The following is a 15,876-nucleotide window of genomic DNA, read 5'->3' as shown; positions in this document are numbered from 1 at the left end:
CATTTCTCATGATGTACTCTGCATAGAAGTTAAATAAGCAGGGTGACAATATACAGCCTTGACGTACTCCTTTTCCTATTTGAAACCAGTCTGTTGTTCCATGTCCAGTTCTAACTGTTGCTTCGGCTTCCCAGGTGGCTCAGTGGTAAAGAATCCCCCTGCCAAGCAGGAGACCTGGGTTAGATCCCTGGGTTGGGAAGATCCCCTGAAGGAGGGCATGGCAACCCACTCCAGTATTCTTGCCTGGGAAATCCCATGGACAGAGGAGCCCAGGGGCTGCAGTCCACAGGGTCTCAAGAGTCGGACATGACCGAGCAACTGAAGAACAACACTTCAGGTAATCACAAAGGGTCATAAAGGCCGCGCACTGCCCGGGGGGGCCTGACTCAGGCTAGGCTGTTAACTCAGGGCTGTGTCTCCTCCAAGACAGAGTGTCCTTTGCTAACTTGCCGTACAGTTAACTGGGTGATGGTTCTGAGACAGGCTGGGTGGGACCAGGGACTCTTTGCTGCAGGGCTTGCACCTGCTCAGAAGTCCCCTTGAGCAACAAAATACAAAGAAACTATAAGAGACTGAAAATAAGTGCCTGCATGCTAAGTTGGGGGAGATTATGGACTAGATACAAAAGACCGAAAACCCAGTTGTCACTTCTGAAGAGCTGGGAGCAAAAGCAAATACTACAGATGCCCCTTTGCAGACAACATCACCAAAGGGGTGGGCAAACTACCTAGGCCACCCCTCCAGCACAAGCCCTGGAACACACCCCTAACAACCCTACCGTCACCCTATGTAAGGAACCAGCTCACCAAGCTGAGTCCCCCCACCCCTACCCCTGATCCCACCCCTGCACTCCTGGAGCTAGCCAGGGAGCAAGGAAACCTGTTATTTGGATTTCTTTCCTTCCTACTCTAGTGGAGGTCTCAATAAAGGCTTACTTGAACTTCTTATCTGGCATCTTATCAATTTCTGTTGCTAAGGAGGGCAAAAACCCTGGTCAGTAACAGTCCCTGCCCTGGTTGAGGCCCTAATTTAGCTAACTGTTGAGTGAAGATAATGCAACTTAACAGTACTTATTGAACACCTACTGTGTGCCAGGCACCTTTATAAATTCTTGAAAGTGAAAGTCACTCAGTCGTGTCTGACTCTTTGTGACCCCATGGACTATACAGTCCACGGAATTCTCCAGGCCAGAATACTGGAGTGGGTAGCCTTTTGCATCTCCAAGGGAATCTTCCCAACCCAGGGTTCGAACCTAGGTCTTTTGCATTGCAGGTGGATTCTTGACCAGCTGAGCCACTATAAATTCTTAGGCTTCATCCAGTGTCAGTAAAGCTCTGGGCAGTGAAAAAAACAGCAGTAAGTAGTGCCTGTGGTGGTACTGCTGACCCAGCAAGAGGTGTAGGCAAGAGCTGCCCAAGAAACCTGCATGCCTCACTCCCCAGCTGGTGGCCAAGCCTCCAGAGGAAGCTGCTGGGCTGTGGGGGTCAGCAGCTCTTCCAGCGGTCTGTCCCAGGACCCTCATTCTTTGAAGTCTGGCTCCTGAAATGTCATCCCTTCTCTGTACCTTGGACAGAGCCATACAAGTTGTACCTTCTGCAGGCCAGAGGCAGGACCTCCCATGAAGTTTGCCATTTTCCCCCAGAAAACACAGGGCACATGTTGGGCTGGGAATACCTTTTATTTGGCCACATGCAGCAGGGGTAGGACCAGAGCACAGCTCTCTTTCCAGCAGGAGGGAGAGGTGGGAACGTGAGTAGACAGGGTGGGAAGGTCCTGGGAATGGTAGTTCTGAGGGTAGGGTGGGGGCCTGGAATGCTCTCCACGCTCCAGAGAGTGTGGTCTAGGCATGGAGGTAGACAGGTGGTTCTTGAAAACCCCTATCCTACTCATTCAGGGTTCACATATCCCAGTTCTCAGGGACCAGTCCTGGCACTACCCCCACTCCCACCTGCCCTGGCTTACCCTGCACAGAATTCCAAGGGGTCTTTTGGAGAGCCCTGCCCCCACTTAATACCTATGTGGCTTCTGGGGCTTCCCTGACAGTGAAGACTGTCTAGACCTGGCCAGGACCCCACCCACTGGGCCTGACTATCTCAGACCAGGCCTGAGCCTCTGGGCCAAAGCCACCTCCCTGAGTAGGGGCACAGAGTCAGAGAGTTTGAGGGTGGTAGAGAAGGGGGCAGAGGATGGACCAGCAGAACCCTCTTTCCACTCCTAGACCTGTCTGAGCTACACGGTCACCTCCCAGCATCTGTACTATGTAGGGCAGTCACAGGCTTGCCGGAAGTCCTGACTGTCCCTGCTCTGAGGGCCCTCAAAGAAGACAGTGAGAAAGTGGCCCAGAGAGAGAAGGTAGACACACAGATCTGGGTTACCAGCAGAGCTTGGAGACCCTCCCTCAGAGGTGATGGGGGAGGAGCCTGGGGGAATGACCTGTACCTCCCTAACCTCAGGGGCCCCATCATTCAGACTGAGACCCCTGACAGAGAACTAGCTACCCATAACATACGAAGGCTGCACAAACAAAGAGGCTCCACAAAGTGGCAATTGGGGAGCTGGGGGCAAAGATTAACTAGGAGGTCTGGAGGAGCCTGGCCTCCACCTCCCTTTCCCAAGCCCAGCCCTTCTCTGACAGCAGTTTTTCAGTTGGGATTAGGAGGCTGGGGGCTCGGGGGTGTCATGGCAGTGGGGGCCCAATGGTGATGCTACTGTTGGTGACCCTTGGGCCATACCAGCCAGCCCAGTAGTGAGTGTCCACACCGCCGTGCTGAAACCAGATATAGCGGACGCCGGGCGGATAGTTGGAGAAAGTGTGGGAGACCTGGTGGGGTGGGGCAGAGGAGGGAAGGAGAGTGGTCAGGGGAGTTGACCCTGAGGGTGGCACTGCCTGAGGGGGTGATGGGGCCAGGATGGGCTGAGGCCTTAGTGCTTGACCCAGTGTCAGGAGAATGGAATTTGAGTCCTTACTCTGATTTTGGGCAGACTGCCTCCCTTGTCTATGCCTCAATTTCCTCATCTGTAAAATGGAGCAAAATCTTGCTGGATCCACTCCATGGGATTATCTAAGTGCAGCTCAAAGGAACTGAAAGAAACTTTGCAAGCTGCCAAAAGATGTCCAGTCATCACTGAGCACATGTGGCTATTTAAGTTAAAATTAATTAACATTAGATAAAATTAAAAATTCAGCTCCTCAGCTACACTACAAACTGGCTCTTACTAAGTTTTCAGTTGTTGCATGTGGCTCTGGGCTATCAAACTGGACAGGGCAGACAGACTGTTTCTGTCACTGCAGAAAGTTCTTCTGGAAATCTCTGGTCTAGATCAGGAGTTAGGAAACTGGTCTAGGGGCCCACTACCTGGTTTTATAAATAAAGTTTTATTGGAACACAGGCATGCCCGTTTGCTAAAGCTGCTTTCATGACAATGGCAGAGCTGATGAGCTGAGTAGTTGAGACAGAGACAGTACAGCCTGCAAAGCTTAAACTATTTGTATCTGGCCTTTTAAGAAAAAGATCACTGAACCCTGACCTAGACAATAGTTATAACTGGTAGTAATTAGTAGTAGTCAACCTTTTTGAACACATCTTTCCAAGCATCATTTCACTGAAGTCTTTTAGAGGTCAGAGCAGCCAAAGCCTAGGTCAGAAGCAGTGGAACTGGGATCTGAACCCAGGTCGGTGTGACTGCGGTCTCAGCCTCGGACAGTATGCCCCCATCCCCTTCACGACTCACACACCTCCCTCCACTTGGCATCACTCTTCTGCTGGATCATTGCTGGGTCTGGCTGGAAGGTCCCCAGAGGTGCGTGTGCTGACGACAGGAGCTGAACACACAGCTGGTACTTGGACCCGCAGTCTGGCCTGGCTGCGAACCTGCAGGCAGTGGGAGGGCCCATTAGGGCCTTGGAGATGGGGGGCAGGGCAGGGTAGGGGTGGGGCACCTGAGTGGCAGGCCCCCCTAATGCCCTCGCCCCAGGCACTTACCAGTCTTTGACCTCGATATCTGGCCTTGTGGTGTCCATCAGCTCCTCCCAGTACCCTTCGGCCTTGAGATCCACCACCTGGGACTTGAGGCAGGTGCTGGGGGTAGGTGGAGGGGTGGGAGGGGCTGGGGCTTGCCACCAGGGAGGGCCCTCTAGGGCTAGGCCTGCCCTTCCCAGAGCAGGAGAGGCCTCAAGGTGCAGTGACTTGGGCTTCCCCCCCTCCCGGAGACCCCATGGATCTTACTAATAAGAAGTCACGAAGTATTTCTTGACCTGGTCATTGGGGAATTCCTTCCTCTGGTCTTTGGAGAGATCTTCCACCTTCCACTCATCACCTCCGTTCACGTCCAGGCTCCAGAATTCAAACCCCTCTGGTGGGAAAGCAGATTTCACATCAAAGGGAGGCCCCCTAGTGGTCAGCGCCCAAGCGCCCCTTGCTCCCAGCATCTCTCCCTGGATTTCAGCAGCTTCCCTCAAGCCTCCAGCTGGGGACCCCTGCACATCTGGTGTGCCAGGCACCACCATGACTGACTTCTACTGGGAATCCTGACGGTGGGAATGACCAGATGACTTCTGTTAGAGAATGCTCTGATGCCAGGCAGATCTGGATCTAGTCCCAGCTCTACCAATACTGGACTCTGTGACCTTATGCAAGCTGCTTTCTCTCTCTGAGCCTTGGTTTCATCCTCTGTAAACGGGTCAGGAACAGAGACTGGAAAACTTTTTCCACAAAGTGTCAAGTTTTGTGGGCTACATATTGACTATCACATAAAACCTTAGAAATTCTTCTTAGCTCCTGGGCCAGATTTGGCCTATGAACTAGTATGTCAACTGCTGGTCCAGGACATAGCTGTTGGGGAGTCAAGCGAGGAGGCATCTGAAAGCTCTGGACAGCTTTGGGTAGTTTTATTATTTCACTCCGGAATTTGACCACATAATGGAGAATGAGGTTCTCATCCCATCCCAATGTCTAATTAATCAGTTACAACACAGCAACGGAAAGGGGGGCCTCTGGATAACCACAGAAGTCATGTTTCACCTGCTGCTGGAATGTGTTGGAAAGATTAGATCACTCCCTCTTTCATGAGCAAAGTCACCTTTGTCTTCTGGGACACTCCTAGTAGGCTTAATCCTGGAGTCTGGGAACCAGGCCAAGAAAATATGGTTCTGACTTCCGGGTCTTGTGTCCTGGGCACAATTAGTCCCAACTGGCCAACATTCCTTCTCAGAAAGGTCACTGGGGAAATAACCTTAAGAGTGGAATAGGAAATGCCACTGTTGGCCTCAGTTTTCCCATCTGAAAGATGGGTGCCTAACAGCACTTACCTCTTAGGATTACTGTGAGAGAATGAAAGGTATTAAGCCCTCTAAAGTGCCTGGCTGGCTCATTGTAAGTGCTTAATGAATGTTAGCTGACATCACAACAGTATTTGTGTTTGGGGGCATGTCAGATCCAGTCAGCATCCCACCTTCGGCACATGGGTTATGCAGGAGGTTCCTGCGGAGGCTGCGGAGGAAGTAGAAGACCTTCCAGTCGGCCACAGGCTGGTCCCAGTCCTCGGTGATGAAGCCCTCGAGCAGGCACTTGCGCTTCCAGAGGGTCACGAGGTCGATGAGGTCACGCCAGAGGCTGCAGACCAGGCGGCAGCGCAGCAGCAGCTGGCGGGCAGGCACGTGTGTGAACAACTCGAGCAGGATGTTCTCAGGCAGCTCGTTGATGTTCCCCACCGCCATAGCTCTCCTGTGGGCATTGGCAAGCTACACTGCAGACCTGGCCCCCTCCCGAGGACCAGGTACTCGCAGCACCCTGTGGTGGAGGTTCTCCTCCCAGCTCTGCCACTGATTGTCTCAGGAAAGTTACCGGGCTTCTCTGAGCCTCAGTTTCCTGCTCTGTAAAGTGGGGCTAGGAACAGTACTTACCTCCTGGAAAGGGTTCAAGGACCTCTCTCAGGAGAAGCTCAGTAAAAGGTGAGCTCTGTTTTTTTTTTACAGGCACCTCACAATAGCCCCTAAGGGAGGCGAAGGAGGCAGAAGAGGTGGGATCTGCTGGAGGCCACACGGATAGGAGCAACGGAAAGGAGCCTGAGCCCTTTCTGAGTCTAGAGCCAGCCTTTTTCAATAGGCCAGTCTCGCCTGGAAATATGAACGCAAAGCCCCGCAGCCTGTCTGGCACCTTCTTCTCATTCTCTCTCCCATCCTCAAAACAGAGGAGGGGAAAGCATAATTGTCATTGTCTTCGACCGACGTCCAAAGGGCTCAAGCCACGTTTCCGAGACCACGGAGGAGATGTCCTGCCTGGGTGAGACTGGAGAAGCGGTAGGCGAGGGCGAGCCGTCTTTCCTACACCCCCAGCCCCATCCCCGTGGCTGGGCTCCAGGCCCGGGTGCCCTCGCGCGTCTTCGACTTCCCATCCCTCCTTGTGGCTTTCAAAGTCTAGGCTTGGACCCCTGCCCATCGATGGCGACCCCAGTTGGGGCTCTTGCCCGCGCCGCCGCCCGAGGCCGCTCCGCGCAACCCAGCCGCCTGGGCCTTGTTCGCGCTGGGCCTCTCTCCGCACACTGCAGCGGGGCCCGGAAGCACCGAGGCCCCCGACCCCCGCAACCCGCATCCTCGCCCCGGCTCTCCCCGCGCCAACTCCCACCAGTCACCTGCGATCGGCCGCCGCTATGCGATCCCGTTTGGCAGCCGGGGCTGAGCCTGCCTGGACCTGCAGTCGCGGTGGGTGCGGCCTCGCCTACGCGGCCGACCAAGCCCCGCCCCGGCCCCGCCCCCGCGGCCCGCTCCGGTCCCTGCTGCTTGGGGAGCACTAGGCTTGGGACGCGCCCCTCACTGATGTAGGAAAATTACCTGGGGTGGCGGGGGTGGGGCGGGCGGTGCCGGGAGGAGCTTCTGCCCTCTTCCTCCAACTGGCCCGCGCACCCCGCACCCTCTGCGTGAGCCAGACTCTACCCGCCCCCTCACCGCCTCCTCCAAGCAGTCACCCCAGGAGGGCGCAGGGAGACGCCCGGAATTGGGCTCCCCCTCCTCCTACATTAAAAAAACAAAAACAAAACCCGACCTTTCCGGGCCTCCTGGGTCCGCCAAGGAACCGGGAGCCTCCGGCCTCTGGCCGCTCGCTCCGGACTGCAGGGCGTCCCGGCGCGGGGCCAAACGCTGGGCGGGGGCGGAGGCGGGGGCCTTTAAAAGGCTCAGTCGGCCGGGACCCGACCCAGACGCGGGCAGCGCCTGGACTCGCCGCCGCCGCCTCGGGACTCGGACAGCCCCGCAGCGCTCCGGGTCCTCCTCCTCTCGCGAACTTCCTCTGCAACGATGGACGGAGACGGTGACCCAGGTAGCCTCCGCCACCGGATCCACTCGCTCAGTCTAGGAGGGGTGACCGGGGCAGGCGGGCGAATGCTACGGAGAGGGCGCATCAGAGAGCGAGGGGGCCCCCCAGACCCAGAGCGGCAAACTTTCACCCAAGCAGAGCCCTTGAGAGTCTCTAAGGAGCACAGCCTTCTGTCTGGTATCTTGATGTGTGGGAGGCCTTGAGAGATGACAGGCAAAGGGAGGAGTCCTGGGTCCCATTTAATCCGCAGATAGCACAGGAGCACGTTCCTTCCTCCTCTTGGCTTCCTAAGGGTCTGATGACCGGGATCTGGGACCCATCTGCGATGGAAGAGGCCGCAAGCCTTTTTATTCTATCAGCTTCTTGCATTTGCCAACTCTGGGCCGTGAGCTGTCTGAATCCCCACGAATTTCTTGGGGTTACTGCCCTCTCCCCACCTTATCCAAGCCTTCCTCCTGGGATCCCTTGTCTGGAGGGGCTATCCTCATTTGGTTGGCTGGATGCCCAGTGGGCACCAGGCCAGTGGCGAGAGAGTTCAGGCATCAGCTCTAGCTGATGCTTAGAGCCCTTTGAGACTGCCCAGTCATCTTGTCTGGCACCAAAGACCCCCTCCTCATATCTAGGAATTCCTGCTGGGCCTGGAGGTGTTGCTTGCTGAGTCAGGGTGGGAACAAGACCTGCCCACTCCCAGATCCCTTCACCCCTTTGTCATCAGGCCCATCTGAGAGGCCATTGCTTGGGGGAGACAATGGGTAACAGTGAGGCTCACTAGGGTGGCTGAGTTGCCCTGCCCCCACCTCTGGCCCTGAAAATCCTACCTCCTTCAGCTCTTGCTCCCCATCCATGGCCCCCTTGCCACACCTTTCATAGGACCCAGAATGGGTTCCTGATTTTTCTCAGGGCCCAGCTATTCCCCGGACTCAAGGGCCCAATCCAAGTGAGTGAAGAAGCCTCGGAGGCAGTTTCCAGGACCCAGATAACTTTCCGAAGGCAACAATGTGGGGAGTTGTATTTGCTCCAGAGGGGGTGGGGGGCCTGTAATCAGATCTGGGGCCTTGAGTGCCAGGCCTGGGGCCAGGAGAGGGGACTGGGCGTGGTGCACCTTTCTGGGGAGCATCAGGTGTCCACCAGGGCCAGGGCAGGGCAGGGCAGGGGGAGGGGTAGAGAGGTGAGGACACTGGGCCCAGCTCCCCAGAGAGCTGTGGGCAGCAGGGCAGGCAGGTGACATGGCTTCAGGGCAGGCATTTTCCTCTGCGCCATCTCCACCGTTCTATGGTGTGACTTGGGAGAGGCCAGTAAGCCTCTCTGGGCCTCAGTTGCCTCCTGGCCAGAGGGGTGGGTAAAGCACCATATCATAAAGATGTGGCAAAAAATAATAATACAAAAAGCTAATAATGAAGGGAACTGTGCTAACTAATAAGATCCACTGAATAAGACATACTGAGGACTCCCTGTGTACTCTGGGCTCTGAAGAGGTAAACCCTGATTCGGCTCTCAGGGGTCTGACTGGGGTTTAGGGGTGGGGAATGCTGCATGTGAGGAGGTGAAGGACTGGCTGGCCAGGTTCTGGCAACCCCCAGCCTTGGGTCTGGGCCCTACCTGTTCCTCCCCTGGTGCCTGGCCTGTCTCCGCCACTGCCTTGGCTTTCCAGGGCCCAGCCCTTAGGGAACCCTCCCCACCCCTTCTTAGGTCTGAGAGCAATGGCCTCCCCCATCACTCAAAGTGGCTCCATCTCCTCCTCACTGTCTCCAGGGACACTGGGCACACAGTATCTGCTTATTCAAGGCTTGGATGGCCCAGCTGAGGCCAGCCAGGATCCAAAAGAGTTCAGCCCACAGCTCCTGACATGGGTCCCTCTCATAATTTAGAATGCCCTTGCCCACTCCTCAGCGGAGGTGATCATCAGTACCATCTGAATGCCTTGGTGCAGGGATTATTCCTATTTTATAGACAGGGAAGCTGAGGGCCAGGGATAGGAAAAGGAGTGAAGAAACCCTCCTTCCCAAGTACGTATTACACCTCCCTGTTTGACACACACATTGTCTTTTAAGGAGCCTCCCTCCCCTATCCCCAAGCCCCTGTTTCTTCTTCCCTTCAGGCCTCAGGTCCCTGTGTCCCCTGCCTGAATACCAGCATTGTGACCTTTGGCAAGTCATTCCACACCTCTGAGCCTGAGCATTTTCACCTGTGAAATCAAAATTATAACTCCCAACTCCATGAATCATTTTCTCAAGGCTGTGGTGGTTAAAGGCAGCTCTGGAGCCTGACGGTGTGCTCAGTTGCCTCAGTCATGTCTGATTCTTTTTGACCCCATATGACCAGGCTCCTCTGTCCATGGGATTCTTCAGGCAAGAATACTGGAGTGGGTTGCCATGCCATGCCATGGTTGTCATGCCTGACCCACGGATCGAACTCACATCTCTTGTATCTCCTGCATTGGCAGGTGGGTTCTTTTCTGAGCATCATCTTGGAAGCTCCATTGCCTGAGTTCAAATCCAGGCTCCAGTCACTCATTTGCAGTGTGATTCTGGGTGGTTTCACCTTTCAGTGCCTCAGTTTCCTCATCAACGGAATGGGATGATAATACCAACAACCTTGAAGAGATGCTGTGATGATTTAAAGAGTAAATACAATTAAAATGCTTAGAATGAAATAGGGCCTAACTCTTGGTAGTGTTAGTTGCTCAGTCACGTCCAACTCTGCAACCCCACGGACTGTAGCCCTCAAGGCTCCTCAGTCCATGGGATTCTCCAAGCAAGAATACTGGAATAAGTAGCCATTCCTTTCTCCAGGGAATCTTCCCAACCCAGGAATCGAATCCAGGTCTCCTGCATTGCAGACAGATTCTTTATGGTTTAAACGATCAGGAAAACCCAGCCCAATAGACAATAGCTGCTGACAGTGGGCAGGGGAGGATGTCAGATGCCAGGCACTGGGGGTGAAGCAGTGAGTTGCCCAGATCCTGTTCTTCGCCTCATTCCCTCAGTCTAGTCCAAAGAAAGGTGTTTATAAACCATCACATTCTTGGATAAAAGCTAGAAAGGACGGAACTCCCATTGGTGAGGTGAGAAGACTTTGTAATAGGGGAGGTCCAGGAGGGCTCCTTTGAGGAGGTGACTGGAACAGAGATCTCAGAGGGCTGTTCAGAGGTATAAGGGACTTCCATGTGTCAGAAATATCAGTTATTGCTCTCGGCTCAGGTATGTATGTGGTGTACTGGCCCTGCAAGGGAAACAGTCCTCTGAGGCCACTCTTCAGACCTGGGCCTGGTCGGTGGCCCCGGTCCGCTGGGCTTCCTCCACAAGGCTCTACTCTCGGGTCACGGAATCCGGCCCCAGTTGCGGACTGTCGGAGCGTGGGTGGAGGCGATGCCCTTCACATAGAGGTTGTGGGGCGCGGCGGGGGACAGTCGTGGGGAATCTCAGCCGCACCTCCTCCCCGCCCACCCTCAGAGACCGTGGGCCAGCCGGAGGAGGCCAGCCCGGAGGAGCAGCAGGAGGAGGCGTGCGCGGAGGAGACGAGCGGCGGGGAGGAGCGGCCCGAGCACGAGGGGGAGGAGGAGGCGGCATACTTGGACGAGCTGCCCGAGCCGCTGCTGCTGCGTGTGCTGGCCGAGCTGCCGGCCGCCCAGCTGGTGCAGGCCTGCCGCCTAGTGTGCCTGCGCTGGAAGGAGCTGGTGGACGGCGCCCCTCTGTGGCTGCTCAAGTGCCAGCAGGAGGGGCTGGTGCCCCAGGACGGCCCCGAGGACGAGCGCGACCAGTGGCAGCAGTTCTACTTCCTGAGCAAGAGGCGGCGCAACCTGCTGCGCAACCCGTGTGGAGAAGGTGAGGGGTCGCGCCCGGTCACCCTGGCCTTGGGAGCTCAGCTTCCCCTTCTATACAATGGGCCGTAACGAGGCCAGCCTGCTTTGAGCGGTAGATGAGATAAAGTGCTTGGCGCTGTGCCCAGCAAAGAGTATCCCCAATACATACTGTAGTAATCTTTCTGTCTTGCTCCCTGGGTTAGGTTTGTGTGTGTGTGGGGGGGGGGTTCCGCTCTCCCTGGGGGTTCTTTCATTCCCGGGAACCTGGGGCAAGACAGATCCCGCGGAAGACCCTCCCGAGAGCGTGAGGAAATCCGGGGGAAAACCAGGAAGCGCTCACCGTTTACCTCCACCACCCTCCGCCCAACGTTCAAGGACCACGTTCGCCCTCCCTCCACGATGGGGGCAAGAGCCAGTCCCCCCACACCCTCGCAGGGACTGGGTGGCCAGCGTGGGGCTGTTGTGTTCCTACAGAGGACCTGGAGGGCTGGTGCGACGTGGAGCACGGTGGGGACGGCTGGAGGGTGGAGGAGCTGCCCGGAGACTGTGGGGTGGAATTCATTCATGATGAGAGCGTCAAGAAGTACTTCGCCTCCTCCTTCGAGTAAGGAGAAGGGGGACGGATGGGAAGGGGAGGGGAGGGGAAGAGCCTCCACTCCATCCTAACCCCCAGTCTCCCAGGTGGTGTCGCAAAGCGCAGATCATTGATCTGCAGGCTGAGGGCTACTGGGAGGAGCTACTGGACACCACTCAGCCGGCCATCGTGGTGAAGGACTGGTGAGCGGCCAGGGGGCTAGAGGAGTGGGGGCGAGGGCCATTGGAACTGGCTACCCCGCTTCAGGGACCCCTGCCTCCCAACTCTAGAGGCTGCGACAACATGGCCCACGGGTTTTCAGGAGAAGGTGGAAATCTGCCTCCCCTCTTGAGTTTTAAATGTTGACAAGCTCTTTTGGTTTTGTTTTTCAATATCCATCTGCGATCCAAACAAGAAGTTTCTCGGCAGGTTTGGTTTTGCTCCCAAGGTTTGGTCTGGCCCATCTGGGATTTAGTTCTTGGGTTCGGACCTTGAGCGAGTCATTTTCTCTCTCCGGCCTCGATTTCCTTATCTGTAAAATGGGTCATTGGTAGTACCGGCCGGCAGGGTTAATTTCCGTTAAGAGCTGGGCCCAGAGTACCGGCTCAGCAGGGCTGAAGCCTGACGGGGCGCTCGCTCTCTCCCTCTGGGTAGGTACTCGGGCCGCAGAGACGCCGGCTGCCTGTACGAGCTCACGGTGAAGCTGCTGTCGGAGCACGAGGACGTGCTGGCCGAGTTCAGCAGCGGGCAGGTGGCAGTGCCGGCGGACAGCGACGACGGTGGCTGGATTGAGGTGAGCTCGGAGGCCCGAGGGCGGCGGGAGGGCGGCCGGCGGGGCCTGGGCGCGAGGGGCGGGGCTTGTGGGCGGGGCTAGCCTGGGCGGTAGGAGAGACCCGGAGGAGGGATGCTGCGCTGAAAAGTCCAGGGGACTAGAGGAGAGTCAGGGCGCCGGGGTGGGGGTAGGTGGGGGAGGCCCCAGGGCGCTGAGTCTGACCCTCCCCTAACTCCCCACCTCCAGATCTCCCACACCTTCACCGACTATGGCCCCGGCGTCCGCTTCGTCCGCTTCGAGCACGGGGGACAGGACTGCGTCTACTGGAAGGGCTGGTTCGGGGCCCGGGTGACCAACAGCAGTGTGTGGGTGGAGCCCTGAGTGACCTGTCCTCCAGCCTCTCCCAGCTGCCTTGGAGGGGCAGAGGCCCGGGGTTAGATAGGCCTCAGTAGCATCCTCACCCTCCCCACCCCCACGCACTCCTCTCGGTCCCATACTCTAAGCCCAGCCCCAACACAGGAAGAGAGAGGTTTTGTTGGTATATATTTGCATCCAGAAAATAAGATGGGTGAGAGTGTGGGTCTGCACTGGGCCGACCACTAAATCCCCTAGCACTTGTCCTCTAGCACAGTGCCTGCCACTGTGGGCATTCAATAAATATTATTTGTCGGAGGAAGGAATGAATGAACAAACAGATGAATGAACCGCCCTCCCTTCGCTTAGTCTCTATCTCTTGAGGGCCTCTGTCCCAGTCTGGAAAAACACTTGGTGGGGTTCCAGCTGCTCTGGTTTCCAGGGGCCCTTGGGCGGGTGCAGAGCCAGCCGGGCCTGGACCCGCGGGACAAAGGCTGGGATTGTGAGGCCAAGGATGGGGAGCTGAGCCTGGCGCCTGACTGACACCCAAACTGCCCAGAAGCCAGAACAGGGCGTGTGTGGGGTCTCCCTTCCTGGCCTCTCTTGATCCCCTGCCCTGTTCCTTTCTGAAGGCAGGATGGTGAGTGAGGCAGCACCTAGCCTAAGGTACCAGTTCTCTTGGGCCCATGATTAGTGCTAGTGGCTCAAGGTGGGAGATTGGGGTGGGGAGGTGACCAGGTGGGAGGCACAAGAAGGGTCAGCTTGGTGTCCCTCTTCAGTTCATACCCACTTCATGCTGTCTTCCTTGGCCTAGTATTGGACTGGACAGGAGTCATTAACATCTGGTCTCATGGATCATTTTCCAAGCCCTGCCCAGAGGCCAGCCCCTGGCACTGATTCAAAGGGAGAGGTGGAGGGAAGGATGTGTACCAGGCTCTGGGCCAGGAACTCCTTTTCTGGCCTCCCCAGCAGCTCTCAAACCCAGCCTTCTCCCCAGGACTCTCAGCTGCTGGTCTTGATGGTGGTTGAGGGTCTTGAGAAATCTGTTCTCTCCAAAAAGATGACCAATAAAATCTCCCTGCCCCTCCAGCTTTCCTTGTTGCCACCTGCTGGTCAGTGGGCTTGCAGAGTTTAAGCAGCAGCCTGCCTGCATTTGTTCTTTGGTTCATTTATTCATCCATGATTCCTGAAATCCCAACCTGGGGCCTAGCCTAGTGCAGGGTCCTAAGGTTACAAGGTTGAGAAAGACACTCTTTGTCCCTGGAAAAGTCAACTGCCTGGCCACATCAAGGATGAGGCATCTGGGGAAGGGCTATATCCAATCTAATGGTGGAGATATGCTCCCTGCTCGGGGAGCATCCTCAGTCAGATAGGGAAGACACATCCCTGAAAACTCCTAGTCTGAAGGTGCAGCCACAGCTCTCTGTCCCATGAGCACCCTTGGCCCTTTCTAGAGGATTTCACAGTCCAATGGGAAAGGTGTTGTTCACACATACCTGAGTTGTCAATCAGACAGGGTAAGCAATACCTTACCTTGGCGACCCAGTTTGCTGAGGAGCCATGAAGGAAGAGGGTAACCCCTTGAGCTCCCAGCTTTAAGTAAAGGAGTAAAGGGCAAGGTGATACTTTGGGGGTGAGGGAATAGGATGGGCACATGGGGAACGAGATGGGGATGAGTCGGGACCAGAGACCACCCTGGGGGTTTGGGAAGAGATTGGACAGAGAGTTGCAGTGGGTATGAGAGGCCAGGAATCTGAGTCCAGGGGTCCAAAAAGACTAGGTATCAGGGCAGGGGTATGGGGGCATGAAAGATGCTGTAGGTAGGGAGAACTCCCCCAGGGGGTGTTCGGGAAAGAGGGCCAAAAGGAGTCTGGGCTGGAAATATAGGAGTTGCAGTGTCTATGGTCTTCAGCCAAAGCCAAGGGCACTGTGAGATCTGGAAACAAGTGTGGAATGAGGCAGGGAACCCTTGGCCTCTGAGGCCACATTGGGGGAGACAGCAGCCAGGGATGTGGGGGTCAAGTGAATAGGAGGATGCAAGCCCAGGAAGGCACTCTCCAGCCAACTGCCAGCTCTCAGAGGAAGCAGCCAGAGGGACAGAGGCCAGATTCTTTCCCAGGGCACCGGGCCCACAGAGGAGACCCAAGGAGCTCAGATAATGGGGTGCTCCAGACTGTCCCTGTGTGTCTGTCCCTGGAGAAACAGCAGATACCTGGTGGTGTTTCACTTTGGAAGACAGGACGGCTTCTCGTGCATCATCCAAGGGCTGAAGCTGGGGGTATGGGGGCCTGCAGGTCTTCCTGTGCACAGGGTACCCTCACACCACACTGCCTATAACCCAGTTAGATGTGGGGGAGGGGGCAAGCGCATCGTTACCCCCCTTCTGCCCATAAGGAGGCTTGAATGAGAGACTTTCCTGCCGTATGACGTGCAGAATAACTGGAGAAGCACAAGTTCTGATCCAGGTGGCTCTGACTCCAAAGAGCCAGGTTTACTGTCCCCTACGCGGGCGTGGAAATTTGACCGCTACCGCAGGTTGCGATCACAAAAACAAACCTATTTGCTGTCCAGCAGGGGGAGCCCGAGGGCCCTGAGAGTGTGAAAGCCAGAGACAGCGGACTGGTTGGCCACTTAGCTCAACCTGGACGTGATTAAGGAGAGGCCTGCCTGGCCCTAAGATTTCTTTTTAATCAACCGGTATTTTTAAGCACTTGCTCTCTGCCAGTCTAGATGGAGAAACATAAATACATGCAGTTAAATAAATAGGATAATCACCAACATGATATAACACTTAGAGACAACAGGCATTACTCCAAGAGATTTACATATATTGATTCATCATAATACCTTTATGAAGTAGGAACCATTATTATTAATATTTCCATTTTTACGAGAACTGAAGCACAGAGAGGTAAAGCAAGTTGTCTGAAGCCACACAGCTAGTAAGTGGTAGAACTGGAGTTCTACCCAGCCACTTAGGCACTTGACCTCTATAGCATAGTAAACAAAGTCGAGAGTGAGCATGGGAGTGCTGCTGTGCACATTCAAGGTGATCAGGGAGGAT

General features: G+C 55.7%; 2 protein-coding genes across 5 annotated transcripts; one reads left to right on the top strand and one right to left on the bottom strand.

The window, feature by feature from the left end:
- Positions 1-1,659: 1,659 nt before the first annotated feature.
- FBXO44 (F-box protein 44) lies at positions 1,660-6,737 on the bottom strand. Of its 4 annotated transcripts, none has more exons than XR_005724982.1 (6): positions 6,631-6,713; positions 5,903-6,287; positions 5,452-5,641; positions 3,984-4,353; positions 3,737-3,872; positions 1,660-2,821 (listed from the first exon to the last, which is right to left on the bottom strand). XR_005724982.1 is itself a non-coding variant. In XM_040263429.1 (6 exons), the coding sequence occupies exons 2-6, from the start codon at positions 5,714-5,716 to the stop codon at positions 2,678-2,680; spliced, it is 768 nt and encodes a 255-aa protein (XP_040119363.1). In that variant the 5' UTR covers positions 5,717-5,723; positions 6,631-6,737; the 3' UTR covers positions 1,660-2,677. The 4 variants fall into 4 exon arrangements, 2 of the variants coding, with proteins under 2 accessions (XP_040119363.1, XP_040119364.1); XM_040263429.1 differs by lacking the exon at positions 5,903-6,287 and having other exon boundaries at positions 3,984-4,079; positions 4,227-4,353; positions 5,452-5,723; positions 6,631-6,737; XM_040263430.1 differs by lacking the exon at positions 5,903-6,287 and having other exon boundaries at positions 3,984-4,060; positions 4,256-4,353; positions 5,452-5,723.
- A 97-nt stretch (positions 6,738-6,834) lies between these two features.
- FBXO2 (F-box protein 2) lies at positions 6,835-13,970 on the top strand. Its single transcript, XM_040263428.1, has 6 exons — positions 6,835-7,313; positions 10,763-11,134; positions 11,587-11,716; positions 11,794-11,889; positions 12,341-12,479; positions 12,705-13,970. Exons 1-6 carry the CDS (start codon positions 7,292-7,294, stop codon positions 12,837-12,839), a joined length of 894 nt encoding a protein of 297 aa, XP_040119362.1. The 5' UTR covers positions 6,835-7,291; the 3' UTR covers positions 12,840-13,970.
- Positions 13,971-15,876: the final 1,906 nt, after the last annotated feature.

The sequence above is a fragment of the Oryx dammah genome, unplaced genomic scaffold (genome assembly GCF_014754425.2).
Source record: "Oryx dammah isolate SB20612 unplaced genomic scaffold, SCBI_Odam_1.1 HiC_scaffold_21, whole genome shotgun sequence".
Taxonomy (NCBI): domain Eukaryota; kingdom Metazoa; phylum Chordata; class Mammalia; order Artiodactyla; family Bovidae; genus Oryx; species Oryx dammah.
This window is presented reverse-complemented; position numbering and strand designations above follow the sequence as displayed.